This window comes from Aedes aegypti, chromosome 3 (genome assembly GCF_002204515.2).
Source record: "Aedes aegypti strain LVP_AGWG chromosome 3, AaegL5.0 Primary Assembly, whole genome shotgun sequence".
NCBI lineage: Eukaryota > Metazoa > Arthropoda > Insecta > Diptera > Culicidae > Aedes > Aedes aegypti.
This window is the reverse complement of record NC_035109.1, coordinates 109512531-109530688: the sequence shown is the minus strand read 5'-3', so window position 1 is coordinate 109530688 and position 18158 is coordinate 109512531. Positions and strand designations below refer to the sequence as shown.

General features: G+C 37.8%; 1 protein-coding gene across 2 annotated transcripts in view; it reads left to right on the top strand.

The window, feature by feature from the left end:
• The first annotated feature begins 255 nt into the window (after positions 1–255).
• LOC5570003 (small G protein signaling modulator 2) overlaps positions 256–18158 on the top strand; it is a 53233-nt gene continuing 35330 nt past the window's right edge. For both annotated transcript variants that reach the window (XM_021849901.1, XM_021849900.1), the window contains exon 1: positions 256–1107. In XM_021849901.1, the coding sequence (XP_021705593.1) occupies positions 1092–1107 (16 nt within the window). In that variant the 5' untranslated portion in view covers positions 256–1091. The remainder of the gene's footprint in view (positions 1108–18158) is intronic.

The following is an 18158-nucleotide window of genomic DNA, read 5'->3' as shown; positions in this document are numbered from 1 at the left end:
AGAATAATGGCACGATCACGTTTGAGTAACCAACATATGTTTCTATGCTAAAGTATTCTTATCAGCGCGATGCACTCTACACATTTGTCCATTCTCATGTTTGTCCCAGCATGTAGCATTCTTTACCGCCACGATGAAAGTGAGTTCAATGAGGGAGAGAAAGCTCACCGTGGAAAACCCGCGAGAGCCATCCATCAGGGTGAGCGTGAGTTCCTTACAGCAGCGGGTGGAAAAGCTCCATCGACTGGTGGCAGCCTCTCAGACGACTTTATCCCTTGGCCGTGAGAGGACTGCTCTATTCGACGACGATGGTGTCCAAGTGAACAAAATTTTCCAACCAATCCAAGGAATTTTCCTGCCCTGTTGGAAGCACAAATTAGGCAGCGAAAAGTGCTGTGATTTTCCGGAAAATACAGATCAGATCGTGCAGATGAGATAGAGTGAAGAAGCTGACGGAGATAGACGTTGGAAAAGTGAAAATCGGTGAGGTTTCAAGTCGAAGGAAGCTCAACATCTGTGAAAAATGGTTGAAGGTGAAAAAGCATAAAGGTTGACTTATTTTGACCAGCCCTGTGAAAATTCGTGCATAGTTGAAAAGCTGGAAAAGGGTTCGAAGCGAGGAATTGGTTTAGGGTGGTGACGACTGGCGAGGGTGGTGGTTCCTCTTTCGGCAGTCAGCGTTGAAGGTGAAGTTCAACTTTGGTGAAGCAATAACGCAGCGGAGAAGGGCATACATACCAATCGGTTTGATATTTATAGCTATATACGGAGGAACAAGTGTAAAACAGCCAGAAGAAGATCTCCGCCTGGAAAAATGCACTGAAGAGGAGTAAGAAGAAAAAAGTGTACGGGATTTGTGGATTGGAATTTTCTTTCCTTCTTTCGGTCCATTTGGCAACAGAGTACGTGAAAATATGGTGGCAGCAGCTGGTTATTCAGCACGACTTTGAAGCTTTTGAAGCAGAATTTCTTCTGAAGTTTGCTACATCTAAACCAAAAGCGGGGAGTATTGTTGTGCTTCGGAGTACCAGTGTGACGCGCATTCAAGCCCATTAAAGGAGTGTGGATAAGGATAATTGATAGCCTGCAATATGTCAATCCAAACAGGTAATTTTCGTCGCCAGTCGACCCTGATCCGTGTTTCGTCCGTTAGTGGTCGTCATGTTGCACTTTCAAGTTCACTCTTTTTCGTTCCTTTTGACATGGTGTAATTTCGTTTCGAGTTTCCATATTATTCGTTTCGTTACTGTGCACTGTTACTTGGTTTGTAGTTTGGGTACGAGGCTTATTAGTAGCAGCTTTCCACATGTTGATTGTTAATTTCACAATTGCGTGGATTTGAGACCGTTTATTCGTTTCGATAACATCTTAAATGGCATATTTTATTGAAACATAAGCTTTCAATCGATAGGAAAGCCTTCAGTAAAATGTGCATCGTAAACAATATGGTAGCCATTATTTTTCCAGTCTTTCACACACTGATAAGGAGAAAATCATCGGATAAATGTTGCTTTTTAGATGTCAATGGGGGTGGGGGGCTATGTTGATAATATGATTGGGAATGGTTTTTGCGAAGAATTTAGAGGGCAATGTTCATAGGCGTCTAACAATGAAAGGTTCATAATATATTTTTCTACGAACCATCTGCTTGCCATTTGTATTAATAATTGGCTCAACATACTGGACAAACGTCTGTCAATATATACCTATATGTTAGTAAAATTAATCTTCCTAAGTAAAGGTAGACACGTATTAAAGCCAACTTTGAAGCTCTGAGAGCACACATTTAAAGAATGAAGCAACACTGCACATAGATTAGAAATAGTAGCATGAAACGAGCTCACCAATTGATCCGTCATCCTTGAGCAATAACAATCCACTTTCAGCTTCACTCGTTTGCTCGGCTATATAAAAGCAGTAAGAGAAAATAGGCGCACGACCCGAGAGGGAAAACAACTGACGACTGCTCGGGCTTTCTTGACGCACTGCCCAGGAGCAAGCGTCAACGTCGAAAGATCAAAAAGAACTAATCGAACGCGGCACTTTTTCACTTTCAAGGATCTAAGGATCAAACACAACTAAAGGATCACGCCACTTTTTCACTTTCACTCGACCGACGCGCGACATGTTTGATCCTGCCCTCATCGTCGGCCCCCGCAGGAGCAAGCGTCAAGGTCGAAGGATCAAACATGTCGCGCGTCGGTCGAGTGAAAGTGAAAAAGTGGCTTGATCCAAGGTATCTAGAAGGGAGGTAGTCCAATGTGTCAGATTTTCCATTCCGCCATTTTGAAATACTAAATGACAGCTGGCAAGTTTGTCTTGATTGTAAACTAACACTAGATTGAAACAACGTATCATAAAAAATATTTTTCGACAAAATTTGCTTTTCAAGCACATACTTTGAATTGTTTTTGGTTTAATTTCACTAAATTCGTTTCTTGTGATTCAGAGATATCAGATGCAGAGCTTCACAATGCAGCTATAGAATGTTCCTTTTACTCTCACGGGGTACACATTACAGGCAATTCCTCACCAACTTTCAAAATTTGTTGTAACACCGAACAGTCCATGCTTTGTCTTTCCGAATTTGAACAGATATAGTTCTCAATCAGAACATCTTCTGCGATTCAGAACACTGAAATATTACATTAATTACGAGAGTTCGAGTCGCGACGAAAAACTTTATGGATGCAGGAGAAATTTTTTACTTCACTGTATTTATGTTTGTTGGAGTAAACATTACCTAACAACCCCATAGAAACGGTAGCGTGAAAACAGTGTACACAAACCCGCCAGCTAGCCAACTCGCCAGCTGTCATTTCTACCTTCCCCGCAGCTAACCACACCGCGCACCCACTGACTGCTTAGATCAGTAAACCTGTCATTATAAAAACCTTGGTCATCTCTATATTTTTCTTGGAAAGGTAACGGAGTGAAAAGCAAATAATGAAAGTTTCATTGAGATCGAAACATGTCCTGGATTTTCTTGAATATTTGTATGGAATACGAGATAGAAAACTTCTCAGTCAATTTTCTCAAAGGGGTCGTCCATAAATGACGTAGCATTTTAGGGGGGAGGGGGGTATTCACGGATATGTGACGATGTGTGACGAGGGAGGGAGGGGTCCCCATTAATGGACGTAGCTTATTGAATAATTTTGGTAAAAAGAGTAGCACTGAAAAAACTGACAAACAGATTTATTTTCTATCAATTTTCTTTATCCGATTTTTCAAAATTGGGTTATGAAATAATGATTTAACTCCAAAACAGGTTGAAAACTTCTAAGAAATTTAAATTTTCCTGATAAATACAATCAAACAGACTTTATGAATCTTTAAATAGTTAGGGTCGGTGTTCCCTTAGTGGACAGTCCCCTATAGTCGCACTAGTGACTTTTCACGGCCGTTTTGCTATAAATCTTTCCAAAACATTTTTTGACATGAAAGTCAGAACCTATTTAGTAGTACCATTGATTTACATCTTGATTTTGCTCAAAAAATGATCGAAAAAATATTTTTGCTTAAAATTTGAGCTCCTTTGCGCCTATAGTAAACCTATTGTTCCTATAGTAGCACTACTGAGTGAAACTATTTTTTATTATACGGAATAATTGATAAATTAATAACTTTTTTTACATCAAACGAAACTTAAGAACCACACTTTGTAGGAAAAATATAAAAGTTTTGTAAAAATACCGTTTTGATAAGTATTTTGCCGACGCCGTGATGCTAGTGCTACTATAGGAATAGAAATTAGAAATAGTGCTCCTATAGGCACATGTATTCCTATAGTGGCACAAGCGATAATAAATACAAACATTTGAGTTTTCGTAGGTTTTATATTTTTCCTACAAAACCAAGATAAAAAGCTATCAGATGATGTAAAAATAATGACGCAAGCATTATTTTTCGATTTAATACGAATTTTTGTTCTTAGCTATGCGGCTATTGGTACATCGACCCTATGTGAATATTATATTGTATTAATGTCTGAACTATTTTATTTGTAACCAACAAATTAAAAGCTTAGTAAGTTAAGTAAAAATCAATGCTTTATCGACTTGGAAAATATTGTTTTATCATTTACAAGACATAGAATCAACCGTTTTTGGCTTTATTCATATTTTCTGTTGAAGCCTTAATTCTTCAAAAGAATACAATATGCCTATTTAGGCAAATAATCACGTTATTATAGTAAAACACGTAAAACAAGAATTTTATTCAGTGCGTTAAATGTTGCAGGAGATCTCCACTCAGTCCATTCATCGATTTGTTTTGATATATCAATGCTCTTGATGGAACAGCCTGGATAATAATAAGGACATCGAATTCAAGTTTTATCAAAATTGTCCTATCGTTCAGATTTCTAAATCACTCGGTAATTCAACGAAAGAGCATTCTTATTATTTCATTGTTTCATTATGAGTTGAGTAAGAATATTTCAGTATGGGGAACGATGATGAATTTTAGCTGAACTATTCATGAAGGTGGTTGCATAATAATCGCTAATTTTTGAAATATTCCAAATATTACAATTGTTATTTTTTTTATCTATCTGGCCACTGTTTCCTGAATAGATTTGAATTCAGAGAATAATGACGAAGATCCATCCCAAATTAAACTATCTTGTTGATCATATTCACTGAAATCTGTTTCTCAACCATGAACAATTTAAAAAATGCCTATTATATAACAAAGATTCTGTTCAATCTATCTATATAAATAAAAATGGAATGGTGTTTGTATGTCACGAAATGGCATCCAAACGGGTCAACGGATTTGAATGATTATAATTCCGTTTTGTTCGTCAAGTGTTCCGACGTGTTTGTGTGTATAAAAATCCCAGCACATTCACCGGGAAAGTCGGAAAAACGAGCGTGAACGGAACTGTCATATTGTATGGGAGGTTCCATGTCATGTTTCAACAGCCTACTTGATGGCAAGACGAAGTTTGCCGGGACCACTAGTATATTACAAAAATTTATGAACCCTAACTGAGTGCTGTTAGCTTTATCAATCCGAGCAAGATTTTCAGCTTTTTTTTTTCTAAATTTTCAGCTGTAAACTGTTTAAGTTTTAAAAACAGCAAACGTACTACAAATTAAATTATTGGGGATCAAAATTATGTAACTTTAACAGGAAATATGCTTGTTTAAACTATTTTCCAAAGGATTTTTTAGCGTTACGGGATATCAAACTATCATTCGTTAAATCATCTTGATGTTTCAGTGTTTAATATAAATTAATCTCTATAGTTGTGTAGAACTCTCTTGATTTTAATGATTCATTTTAGCCCAATCGCTGAGGAAAACGAAATAAACAAATTAGGGGGGGGGGGGGTTGCTTGATATGCTACGTATTTTCCAAGGGGTTGCTTGATTTCTACGTATTTGACCAAATGCTACGAGAGGGGAGGGGGGGATGTAAAAAATCAGTGAAAAAATGCTACGTCATTAATGGACGGCCCCAAAGCCTACTATTTACAGATGGTACTGACTTGCGATTTGCGGCAGTTTAGGTGTATTTTCAAATTTGTTATCACAGCATAGGCTTATAAAAACGGCTGATGAACAAAAGCAAAGCATTAATACTTTGCAACTAGACAAATAAAAATATGTGTTTCTTACTTTTGTGTTTCTGTCTTCTCATGAAAATTATTACTCATTTATTCTCTTTTTCATTACGCTTTTCTAGTTTATCAAATATCTTTTTATGATTTCGAGATATTTCACCTTAAGAAGAAAGTAATCGTAGATTTTCTAAACCATGGCCTTCTATCGATCAATGACTTTCTATCTAATAACTGTGAAAAGAGCTCATAGAGCAATATGCAGAGATCATGCTATACCCCAGTAATGATGTAACGCCAAAAAACAGAAAAGGAACGACTAAGTTGAGTGACTTGGTGATAATCTGTTTTTACCTACAGACATAGTCTGTACAAAACACACAAATCTCATTTTAATTATACGGAGTTCAGTATGGTCAGATGACTCTATCCCCCACATAGTCACTGTACTGGAACGTGTTTTCCGATCCCCCGTGGGATGATCCAGCATACAACACTATTTTCGCTGTAGGATTTGAAGGGAAAGTATATGCTCGACAGGACAGCTCGTTTGTTTATCCCTTTCAGCCGCCTCTATGTCTGGATAAATGTTTGATTTAATTGTCACGCCATTCCTGATGTGGCTTTGCACGGCAAGATGCTGGATGTTGGAAATGGAACGTTTCATAGTAATAGAAATTTCACTTCTTTTTTCTGGTGTTACGTCCCAACTGGAGCAGAGCTTCTCAGCTCAAAGTTTTTATAAGCACTTTTACAGTTATTGAATGCCAATTGACCATTTTTGAATGTGTATTATGGTGTGGCAGGTACGAAGATACTCTATACCCTGGGAGTCGAGAAAATTTCCTTTACGAAACGATTCGAACCCACGACCCTCAGCTTGGTTTTGTTGAATAGCTGCACGTTTACCAGTACGGCCACCTGGACTCCAGAAATTTCACTTGTACAAACTAATCAATCATTTTAAATTGTACCTCGCTACTCAGAGATAATCAGCATTGGCAAAACATTCCTGCAGCATATCCGGTGACTCTACCCACGTTTCAACCACAAACAGAATCTGGATAGAACTTTGCCAGAAATAATTCCATTTGCCATCCCACATTCCGTCCAGTTTCATTCATAACATGCTACATCCCACGGAACCCAAGGTCGGTACTCGCATCATATTCAAAAATAGCCAGCATCAAAGCGATTCGCCAACGCATTCGCGAGCCATGTCAGGAACAGCAACCGCTATCATTATCATCATCATCATCATCTCCAATGTTTCGCGTTCAGAATGATAAGGAAGAATATTCACTCGCTCCTAGTATAGGTGTTAACTATGATCACAAGGGTGACGTAACCACCAAAATCCTTACCACTACAAAATAGACACAAATGAAAAAAAAAACTTTAAGTAGAAATTCATATTTCATAGATTATTTTCAATGCGATTGCTTTAAAACTTGATATTTGAATGACATTTCTTACTAATGAAATTTAATGTGAAATACAGTCTGCAACTACTGCGACTACTTCGGTTGCACAAATTAATATACACTAAAACGAAATTTGAAAATTCTACTCATGATAGGCAGTTTCATTGTAAGCGGTATGATTAGCCTATGCATAAGCCAAATATTTGGGCGAATGGACATTTGGTGAGATATTAATAGTTTCATTAATCATTGGCAATTAGCTGATAATATTTCAATTTGAATTTTCCATTTTTCTAATGATAGGCTGTTCTTTCAATTTGGAATATTTCGCAAAGATCCATTATTCGGTTAAATGTTCTTTTGCCATGTATTCATTTAGTCAAACGATTATTCTTTCATAATACTTAGCGTGCCATAAAAAAGACAATTTACACCATCTTCAGCCAAAGGCCGCACAGACTGAACAATCACTAACATTAATCAACGGACAACACAAAACACCCAGTAGCCCAGTGATGAAAAAAAAACGAAAAGTTTCCACCGACAGGAGCGGGAATTGAACCCACAACTCGTTGCACAATACGCCTAAACGACTGACGCCAACCGCATGTTCACGCAGCCCACAACGGCCCCTTTCGGCCTAGCGACTGTATCTACAATAAGACAAGCTTTAGTACGGTAGGTTAATTAAAGAATCTATTATATCTTGCCCTACATAACTAGACATCGATTTTTCCTTCTATAAACTTTTAAAAAACGCAACGCCATGCTATTTCAATTTTCTGACAAAAAAAAAATCAGTTTAAAGATAAATGTCTTCATTAGAAACAAATTTGTCGAAAATGATCTAAAACTAATAGCCAAAAGCATCAAATGAAGTGAGCATGTTAATAATGAATACCCAAAATGCTAATAATCACTACTTAAATAAAAAAAAACATGCCTATTCAATGAAAAATATTTATCATGATCGGAAGTATTGAAAATGTTGGTTCAAAACATTAGAATCCGTACTATTTGCATTTACAATAAAAGTTTAAAAAATGGCTTATAACTACCAGAATAAAATTTGCTTAAAGTTTCAGTAGCTCTGTCATTTTTCATTAATATATTTATCTATGAAGAATTGCCTTCTAATTAAAGAAGGGAAAATTCCTGTTGAAATAAGGAGAAGCTGTGAGCAGAACAATATTAACATTGCAAAGCTTCAAAGAACTGCCTACGATTAAAAAAAGAAAAGCCTAGCTTGGAAATTATCACCTTTTCGTGTTGCGTTATGGGGTAAAGGTCTACCAGTGAACCTCGATAGTGACAAAGTAATACGACATGCACTAAACAAAGGACACGAGAAATACTACAGTAGATCAAATATTGGTCGCTGTGGTTTATGTTCCTAACAGAAAAAAAGTAAATGATTATTAGAGCAGTAAAATAAAGAAAAACAGCCTATGTTTAAATAAGGGATATTTATAAAATTTAAAACAAGTAACTTTTATGGTATCAACTTATTATTACGGAAAAAAATAGAACATTTGCCTATGCTTTATGGGACACAAACTACTAATGCGGAAGCAATGATCGAATAATAGCCTCGAAACGATGCACTAATCTGTCAGATGCGTAAACATATCGACTATTTTTTTTCTTTTAAAATTCTTAAGCAGTGAAGATCAATATGTTCCTTTTGGGTCACGCCTTTGAATCCTGCACAAAGTTTTCAATCAGTAAAACTTTATTTGATAATTTTGTCGATGCCCGTTCAGCCAGATGTCATTAAGATAAATTATGTCCGGACAAATGACATAAGGCATCAGATTTGCTCACCTCTTGGATAATCTTTCAAAACCCACCTTCTACATTTTCTACATTTTTATTGATATTCTTAGCATAATAAAATTTTGGTTCTATCCCGTTAGGATTGAATGCCGTTAGGCCGAATGTCGTTAGGCCGAAGGTCATTAGGCCGCATGCCGATAGGACGAAAGGGTCGTTAAGCCGAAAGGGCCGAGAAAAACCGATAGTTCTAATGAACTGTAAGGTCGAATGGATAACTAACAGGATTGATCAGGCTAATTTGCGTTATTTAGAAGCCGCCGAACGAACTGTAAGGTCGAATGGATGTTTAGTTTTAGATCAGGATAATTTACATTACCTAGAAACCCACAATATCCGCTGTGAAATATATCTAGAAAGAACAGCCTTTGATTAAGAGAAGGAAAAAACACTGATGAATGTGTTAGCCTTATGACATAAAGGCTTCGTAGCCGTGCGGTTAGTGGCGTCAGTCGTTTAGGCGTATTATACTACGGAGTGTGGGTTCGATTCCCGCCCCAGTCGGAGAAAACTTTTCGTCAAAACGAAAAATTCTTCACTGGTCGTTCTGTGTGTCCGTTGTCTAATGTTAGTTATGTTCAGTCTGTGGAGCCTATGGTTGAAGACGGTGTAAACTGCCTTTTAAAAAAGTAAATGATCGAATGTTACCCTAACGACCCTTTTGGCCTAACGGCGTTCGGCCTAACGGCATTTGGCTCAACGACCTGCACCCTAAATTTTAATACTGAATCTAATGTTTAACATATTTTTAAAAGCAGGGCTTCCAATAAAAACTGTCGTCGAGTTCCAATCCAAATATCTCGTCTGTCGTTTCTCGATTCAAATCATTCATAAGAGAATCATTAGTTTGAAGCGATTACCTGACTAACTGAATTCAGCCTATTACTCTGATAGTTGAGAAAAAAAATGAAAAATGTGTTTGCAGAAAGCTTTCGGGGAAACAGTATATTCTGGGAAACAGTGCATTCGGGGAAATGGTTTTCGGGAAAATGTTTTGAAGCATTTTTTTTTCGAACATACACACACTAGAACTGGATGACTCTTTCAAGATTTATCGAAATAGGTCGACTCTAGAGAACAAATTAATGTGGATTGTTTACTGATGAATCGTTTATTGATTCTCAAAACAAACGTTAGATCACAAGTCCAGAAAGTTAAGGACGAGTTTCATACCATTTTTTACTTATCTTGCTTATTTGATAGGCTCTTGTGTAATGGGGTTGTACAGTATGGAAATCATTTAACTTTTTTACATTTTCTTCCTGCTCGCTGAAACAGCAATTCATGACAGGATCCTCGAGCCACTCAACCAATGGTACCTTAATGGTATGTTAAACAATTTACGATTCGGAAAACAAGGAATCGTTAGCGTTAGCGTAGTTACGGTATACTTCGTAGATTGGATACTAGCAACATTCATGTTTCTTTTTAATAATCTCATCCTGACTACTTTCAAGAACAAGGCAGGGGAGTATACCTTGTTCAAATCATAAACAAGAATACTAAAAGCATGAATATCGCTATTCCCGGCCAGGCCCATCTTTACCGTAACTTGGGATAGGGGAAGGAAATGTTGATGTAGCACTTACTTAATGAGAGGCCACCGACTCAGCGACACCCTCATAAGTGCTACGGAGTTGGAGGTTGGGGAAGGTATATTGTCAGGATTCGCCTAGAAAGCTGGCGATAGACCATAAATATTTGTTGTTTAAGCGTTTTCAAATTAACTTTTGAATGCCGGCAATCAAAAGAGAAAACAATAGCTTTTTTATAGTATAAATAGTATTTCGCGAAATGCTTGTCGATTGTGCAGTAATATTTTTGCTCAATAACCAGTAAAAAGCAAAACCGATCCCTCCAGGGTCATCGGATTGTATAAAATAACGATACGCGTAAAAAAAATCACGCCTATTGAAAAACTGTACAGTGCCCATTGAAAAACTGTACTGGGTGGTACTGTATTTTTAGATAATCGAAAAACGAAAGGAAGCGCGTTCGAACTAAACACCCTAGGATACTACACTTTTTTATATTAAACTTTGGGAGGGATTATTAGAGTATGTTTAAAACTACAAATGAACTTTAACACTTCACTTTTTGCAACGTTGCAAAAAGTGAAGTGTTAAAGTTCATTTGTAGTTTTACCCTAGGATAACACAGTCGGTTTTTCTGCTCAAAATTATACGAAAAGCAGAATCGATCCCTCCAGGGTCATCGAACGGTTAACAAGCATCCACAACCGATTGTTAGTTGGGGATTTTTTTTTATTACCGTACGGGTTTGGGCCGAAGGGTCTCAGATTTTCATGAAACTTTTTCCACAGGCAGGGCTCATGGATATATGAATAAAAAAAAATTGAGAAAAATTCAGGGTCGTCTATTTTTCCGGAAAACTCAGGTGGAAATTTTTTTGTTTTCCCTTGACACTACTTACTTTGAAAAATCATAACTCAAGAACGAAGCATCGTAGAAACAAAGTTTTTAGATGAAAATTTAAGCAAATTTTCTCAAAAATCCAAAAAAAATATGAACTGGAAAAAGTTTTCCACAAAATTTTCCACCGTTGGGAAAATATGTAAAGAAAAGCCGGAAAAACTATGCCCGAACTCGTGGAAAATTTTCAAAAAAATATTTTCGAGAAGGTAATTTTATAAGCTTTAATCACTGAAATTTTTGGAATGCACTTTTTTTTCGTTTTTGAGTTATGGCCAATTTTGTGAAAAATGTCCAGATGTGCCATATAAGACTTTTCTTTGAAAAATCATAACTCAAGAACGAAACATTGTAGAAACAAAGTTTTTATATGAAAATTTATGCAAATTTTCTCAGAAATCCAAAAAAAAATATGAACTGGAAAAAGTTTTCCACAAAATTTTCCACCGTTGGGGAAATTCATAAAGAAAAGCTGGAAAATCTATGCCCGAACTCGCGGAAATTTTTTAATAAAATATTTTTAAGAAGGAAACTTTATAAACTTCAATTCTGGTAACTTTTAGGATGTACTTTTCTTTAGTTCCTGATCTATGGTCAATTTTGTAAAAAATGCAAAGATGTGCCATACATGCCTTTTCGTTTAAAAATCATGGCTCAAGACTCATCATGACTTGTCGAACTGGATTCAAATTATCTCAAAAATATGAAATTTTTGAAATGGAATCAGTTTCCCAGGACATTTTTCACTGTTTATGAAAACAAATAATGAAAACCCTATTAGCTATTCCAGCTTTCAAACAAAGTATATTTGAAAAGAGCGATCAATAAGATCCAATCCTACAATATTTTTCAATACGCTCATTTTTCGTTCCTAAAACATGATCAAATATTGCTAGGATGAGCTGTTTGAACCATATATTTACAAATTTATAAGTTCATAAACAAAATTTCTTAAGAACGAAACTACATAGAAACAAAGATTTCTTCAATCAGAATGTAGGCAATTTTTTCCTATTAGGTAACTACAAAATTGACAGTTAAATAAATGGATAGACAATATGACAAATAGGTATTTACCAATTCAAGTTTGAAGCGTTGAAATGGCTTGAGAATCATAAGTTTACCAAAAACTAACAAAGAGCAGTGAGAAAGTGCAAGTGTTGTCTATCAGCTGTATATTCCTCGTTATTAATATTTGGAAAGTGAAAAAAGTTTTCCCGAAGCTGTTGAAATGGACAAAGTTCAATATTACGAATACAATTCTTTATGCTGTAACCCCTTCGGACTGGACGGCCACAAATCAGTAAGGACAAATCTACGATTGATCAGCCAAGGCCTCATCAGTAAGCTTCATTCGAATGGAGTTCGGTGGATTACGGAAAAGATGAAAATTTGCGTGAAGTGCTCCATTACCGGTTCGACAAGTCATGATGAGTCTTGAGTCATGATTTTTAAACGAAAAGGCATGTATGGCAAATCTTTGCATTTTTTACAAAATTGACCATAACTCAGGAACAAAAAAAAAAGTACATCCTAAAAGTTACTAGAATTGAAGTTTATAAAGTTTCCTCCTCAAAAATATTTTAATAAAAATTTTCCGCGAGTTTGGGCATAGATTTTCCAGCTTTTCTTTATGAATTTCCCTAACGGTGGAAAATTTTGTGGAAAACTTTTTCCAGTTCTTTTTTTTTTGATTTCTGAGAAAATTTGCTTAAATTTTCATATAAAAACTTTGTTTCTACAATGTTTTGTTCTTGAGTTATGATTTTTCAAAGAAAAGTCTTATATGGCACATCTGGACATTTTTCACAAAATTGGCCATAACTCAAAAACGAAAAAAAGTGCATTCCAAAAATTTCAGTGATTAAAGTTTATATAATTACCTTCTCGAAAATATTTTTTTGAAAATTTTCCACGAGTTCGGGCATAGATTTTCCGGCTTTTCTTTACAAATTTTCCCAACGGTGGAAAATTTTGTGGAAAACTCTTTCCAGTTCATATTTTTTTGGATTTTTGAGAAAATTTGCTAAAATTTTCATATAAAAACTTTGTTTCTACAATGTTTTGTTCTTGAGTTATGATTTTTCAAAGAAAAGTCTTATATGGCACATCTGGACATTTTTCACAAAATTGGCCATAACTCAAAAACGAAAAAAAAGTGCATTCCAAAAATTTCAGTGATTAAAGCTTATAAAATTACCTTCTCGAAAATATTTTTTTGAAAATTTTCCACGGGTTCGGGCATAGTTTTTCCGGCTTTTCTTTACGAATTTTCCCAACGGTGGAAAATTTTGTAGAAAACTTTTTCCAGTTCATTTTTTTTTTGGATTTTTGAGAAAATTTGCTTATATTTTCATCTAAAAACTGTGTTTCTACGATGCTTCGTTCTTGAGTTGTGATTTTTCAAAGTAAGTAGTGTCAAGGGAAAACAAAAAAATTCCACCTGAGTTTTCCGGAAAAATAGACGACCCTGAATTTTTCTCATTTTTTTTTTATTCATATATCCATGAGCCCTGCCTGTGGAAAAAGTTTCATGAAAATCTGAGACCCTTCGGCCCAATTTGTACGATAATAAAAAAAATCCCCAGTTGCGTAACACCCGCCCGGACAGAATGCGCAATCTGAACATAGCATGAGCATGAGCATGAGCATGAGCATAAATGGCCGTACAATTCGTAGTTGCTACTCCGTGATTGACCAGAGCAATCAAGGTTGCACAGAGATTTGATGAATGGGGCTTGGGATTAGCTTACCATTCCTCAATGTGCACAAATTGAGAGCTCAAATATTCAAAGTCAATAACGACGCCGGCCACGTCCTTACGGTCATTGGGGAAGGGAAGGAATGTTAGATAGACAACCATTGTTACTAGAGACCGAAGAATCTTCTGCATCTCCACAGTTGTCATGGGAAGGATATTGGGTTAATGGGATAAGGTAGAGATCTGGGAGTCACCAATGTTTGGTGATGCGATCCATAATATAATCACGCCTAACCGGATTCGCGATATTATTCGATAATCACATTGTACGCCGAACACGCCACGCGAGCGACGCGCAGCATGATTGATCCTGCTCACATCACCCGCCCCGAAGGAGCAAGTGACGCGAGCAAAAGACCAAACACTACTAACCCGATTCTCGATCCGCGACACTATTATATCACGCTACGCGAGCGACGCGCAGCATGATTGATCCTGCTCACATCACCCGCCCCCGCAGGAGCAAGTGACGCGAGCAAAGGATCAAACACTACTAACCTATCTCGCGATCCGCGACACTATTATATCACGCCACGCGAGCGACGCGCAGCATGATTGATCCTGCTCACATCACCCACCCCCGCAGGAGCAAGTGACGCGAGCAAAAGATCAAACACTACTAACCCGATTCTCGATCCGCGACACTATTATATCACGCCACGCGAGCGACGCGTAGCATGATTGATCCTGCTCACATCACCCACCCCCGCAGGAGCAAGTGACGCGAGCAAAGGATCAAACACTACTAACCCGATTCTCGATTCGCGACACTATTATATCACGCCACGCGAGCGACGCGTAGCATGATTGATCCTGCTCACATCACCCACCCCCGCAGGAGCAAGTGACGCGAGCAAAAGATCAAACACTACTCAGAATGCGCAATCTGAACATAGTTATCAAACTCCGAAAATAACATTTTCCGTTCAAGAAACGATCAGAAGTTCCACGACGCGGACAAAAACGATCCGGAAGGCTCACAAAAGAAAAAGTATCATACTGGAACAAACTCACCGGATTGATTCTCTAAATTTATGTGCTGCCTGTCACTTCCGGACGATTCGGAAAACAAGGAATATAGAGCAGAAACTTGGACAGAATCAACACAGGATTCTAATTCCTAGGAGCATCTCACAACCTAGTAGTAATATCGACGGCTATTAGACAAAGTCATACCAAAGGTACTTTAGTTCGCTTCCCGTACGATCCAGGTTAATTTCGTATTGGAAATTTTTTTGATTTTCCAAATTTCCTTACACCAATTGAAATTATGATATATTTTTAGCTTTAGAATATTTATTTATTATTATTTTATTTTTAGAATCTATCGGTATCATTCACGAAAACGCGACGTGAGACAAGACATAACACTTATAGTTCTTACTATCGTCAAAAAAGCTTAAAAATTACCTTTCTGTCTACTTGTTTCGGGCGCGATGTCGCCCATCTACGGAACAATGTCCGACTGATTGCGATTCGTACGATGTTCGTACACGTCCGAAGAGAAAAACTGCTAGTGAAGTGTCGTGTCCACCAGATCAAACAGACCCGATACGATAGGGGGATCGTCTTCATTCATCAGCAGTCCGTGGTTGTTGCTGATAAACATTGATTCCCAGGCGATAAGGTGAGAAGCTTTTCTTACACTTTCGATTAGCTTTGCATTTTCCCAATCGGCAGAGATCACAGCGACGGAAATGGACTAGCGAATAGAAACAACGGTCGCTCGACGACGGACCAAATATTCACTGTACGGCAAATCCTCCAGAAATGCCGTGAATAACAAGTCCCAACGCATCACCTGTTTATCGATTTTAAAGCGGCTTATGATAGCATCGACCGCGAAGAGCTATGGAAAATCATGGACGAGTACAGCTTTCCCAGGAAGCTCACAAGACTAATAAGAGCAACGATGGACGGTGTGCAGAATCGCTTGAAGATTTCGGGCGAACATTCTACGACAGGGTGATGGACTTTCGTGCCTGCTGTTCAACATCGCGCTAGAAGGTGTCATGCGGAGAGCCGAGTTCGATAACCGAGGAACGATTTTCACAAGATTCAGCCAATTTGTTTTCTTCGCGGATGATATGGATATTGTTGGCATAACATTTGGAGCGGTGGCAGACCTGTACACCCAATTAAAACGTGAAGCGACAAAAGTCGGCCTGGTGGTGAATGCGTCAAAAACAAAGTACATGCTGATAGACGGAACCAAGCGCGACAGAGCCCGCCTAGAAAGCAGTGTTACGATACGGGAATACTTTTGAGGTGGTTGATGAGTTCGTCTACCTCGGATACTTGTTAACGGCTGATAACAACGTTAGTTGTGAAATACGGAAACGCATCATCAGCGGAAGTTGCGCCTACTGTGGGCTCCAGAAGAAGCTGAGGTCGAGAAAGATTCACCCCCAGCACCAAATGTACCCTGTACAAAACGCTACAAAAACGGTGGACCTCTATGGACATGAAGCATGGACCATGCTGGAAGAGAACCTGCAAGCACTTGGAGTGTTCGAACGAAGAGTGCTTAGGACCATATTTGGCGGTGTGTAGGAGAACGGTGTGTGGCGGCGGAGAATGAACCACGAGCTCGCTAGGCTCTACGGCGAACCCAGTATCCAGGAGGTGGCGAAAGCCGGAAGGGTGCGCTGGGCAGGTGCAACAAAATCTGGAGAGCGTGGGCCAAAATCTAAGTTGGAGGGACACAGCCATGGACCGAGCAAATTGGCGTAACATCGTTTACGAGGTTTTATCAAATTAATTAATGTAACACCAACTAAATAAATAATAATACTGTTTAAGTGACTCTTGACCGTGGGTTACGTAACCGTCGGTTCCCGCCTCAGCCATTGAAACTTTTCGTCTGGAATTTTTCTCGACTGTGCCACTGGAGCATTAAAGCATACTTGTCCGTTGTCTAGTGTTAAGTTATAGTCTGTGCAGCTCAATGGCTTAAGACGGTGTCCGTGTCTTTCTTTTGAAACTAATTTCCAGGGAACCTGCATTTGGCTCCAATATAGCCAAATGTATTATGGTGGATTCAAAGTGGTTGTAAAATGTCTCAAATTTCAAAATTATAAAGCTTAATGTATCGTATAATTTTATTGTGCTTCAAAGCCCAAATTGATTCCTATAAAATCCTAGGATTCCAAATCAGCTAAATGAGTTGTGATATGCAACATCCAACTAAATCATGAAAATTGATGATTTAATCTGATGATAGATAGTATTGACTTTTCCCAAAAAAAAAATACGGTAAGGTCAGACTCACCCCCCTCCCCCCCCATAAAAGATCACGTGGTTTATGGACGGCCTTTAATCAGTTCCTAGCAAATTCGGATAACGATTCCGAAGTGCCAAATGAGGTATAGATTGTGTATGCTCGGTGTACAAATAGTCGCATAGCTAAAAACAACATTCGCATAAGAACGAAAAATGAAGCCAGCGCCATTATTTTTACGTCATCTGAAATCTTTTTGCCGTGGTTTTGTGGAAAAAATATGAAAACTAGGAAAAGTTATACTTTTTTTTATGTAATATTGGATATGCTACTATAGGAACACGGCGTAGGCAAAACACAAATCAAATAGAGTGAAATAGTTCTCAAAATCATTAATTTTAATGTGTCGCTGACACGTGAGTTTTTATCAATTTTTAAATATTGACCTCAGGAGGATGAGTTTCTTGGAAACCCGGAAACGCAAAGTGGCCAATTGGTGAACTGGCGAATCAATATTTTGAAAATAAAATCTCACAATTGGATCCTATAATATTACCGATCCCAAACAACTGAATGCAGGAAAACAAATACGACAGTGAGCCTTTTCATACAAATATGATTTTAGTGCGCATCGTACCTTCATGCTGTGCGTACACGAATTCTCTCTGCTCTTGGAAGTTTTCTTAAAAACTACCTAAAGCAATAAATCAGTACTTTTCAGTGCTACAAAAACAGTAGGGGGAGATCCCCCAGTGCCGGACAGCACCCAATACCGGACAAAGCCGAAACATTGAGAAATCATGGTCCAATCAAGATGGTGTATTAGTAGAAAAGAAAGCTATTATGTAGACTAATGATTGCGTAGAATAACACATCCTTGAAATATGCATGCCTTTTTAAAAAAGGAGAGAAGTTTGGA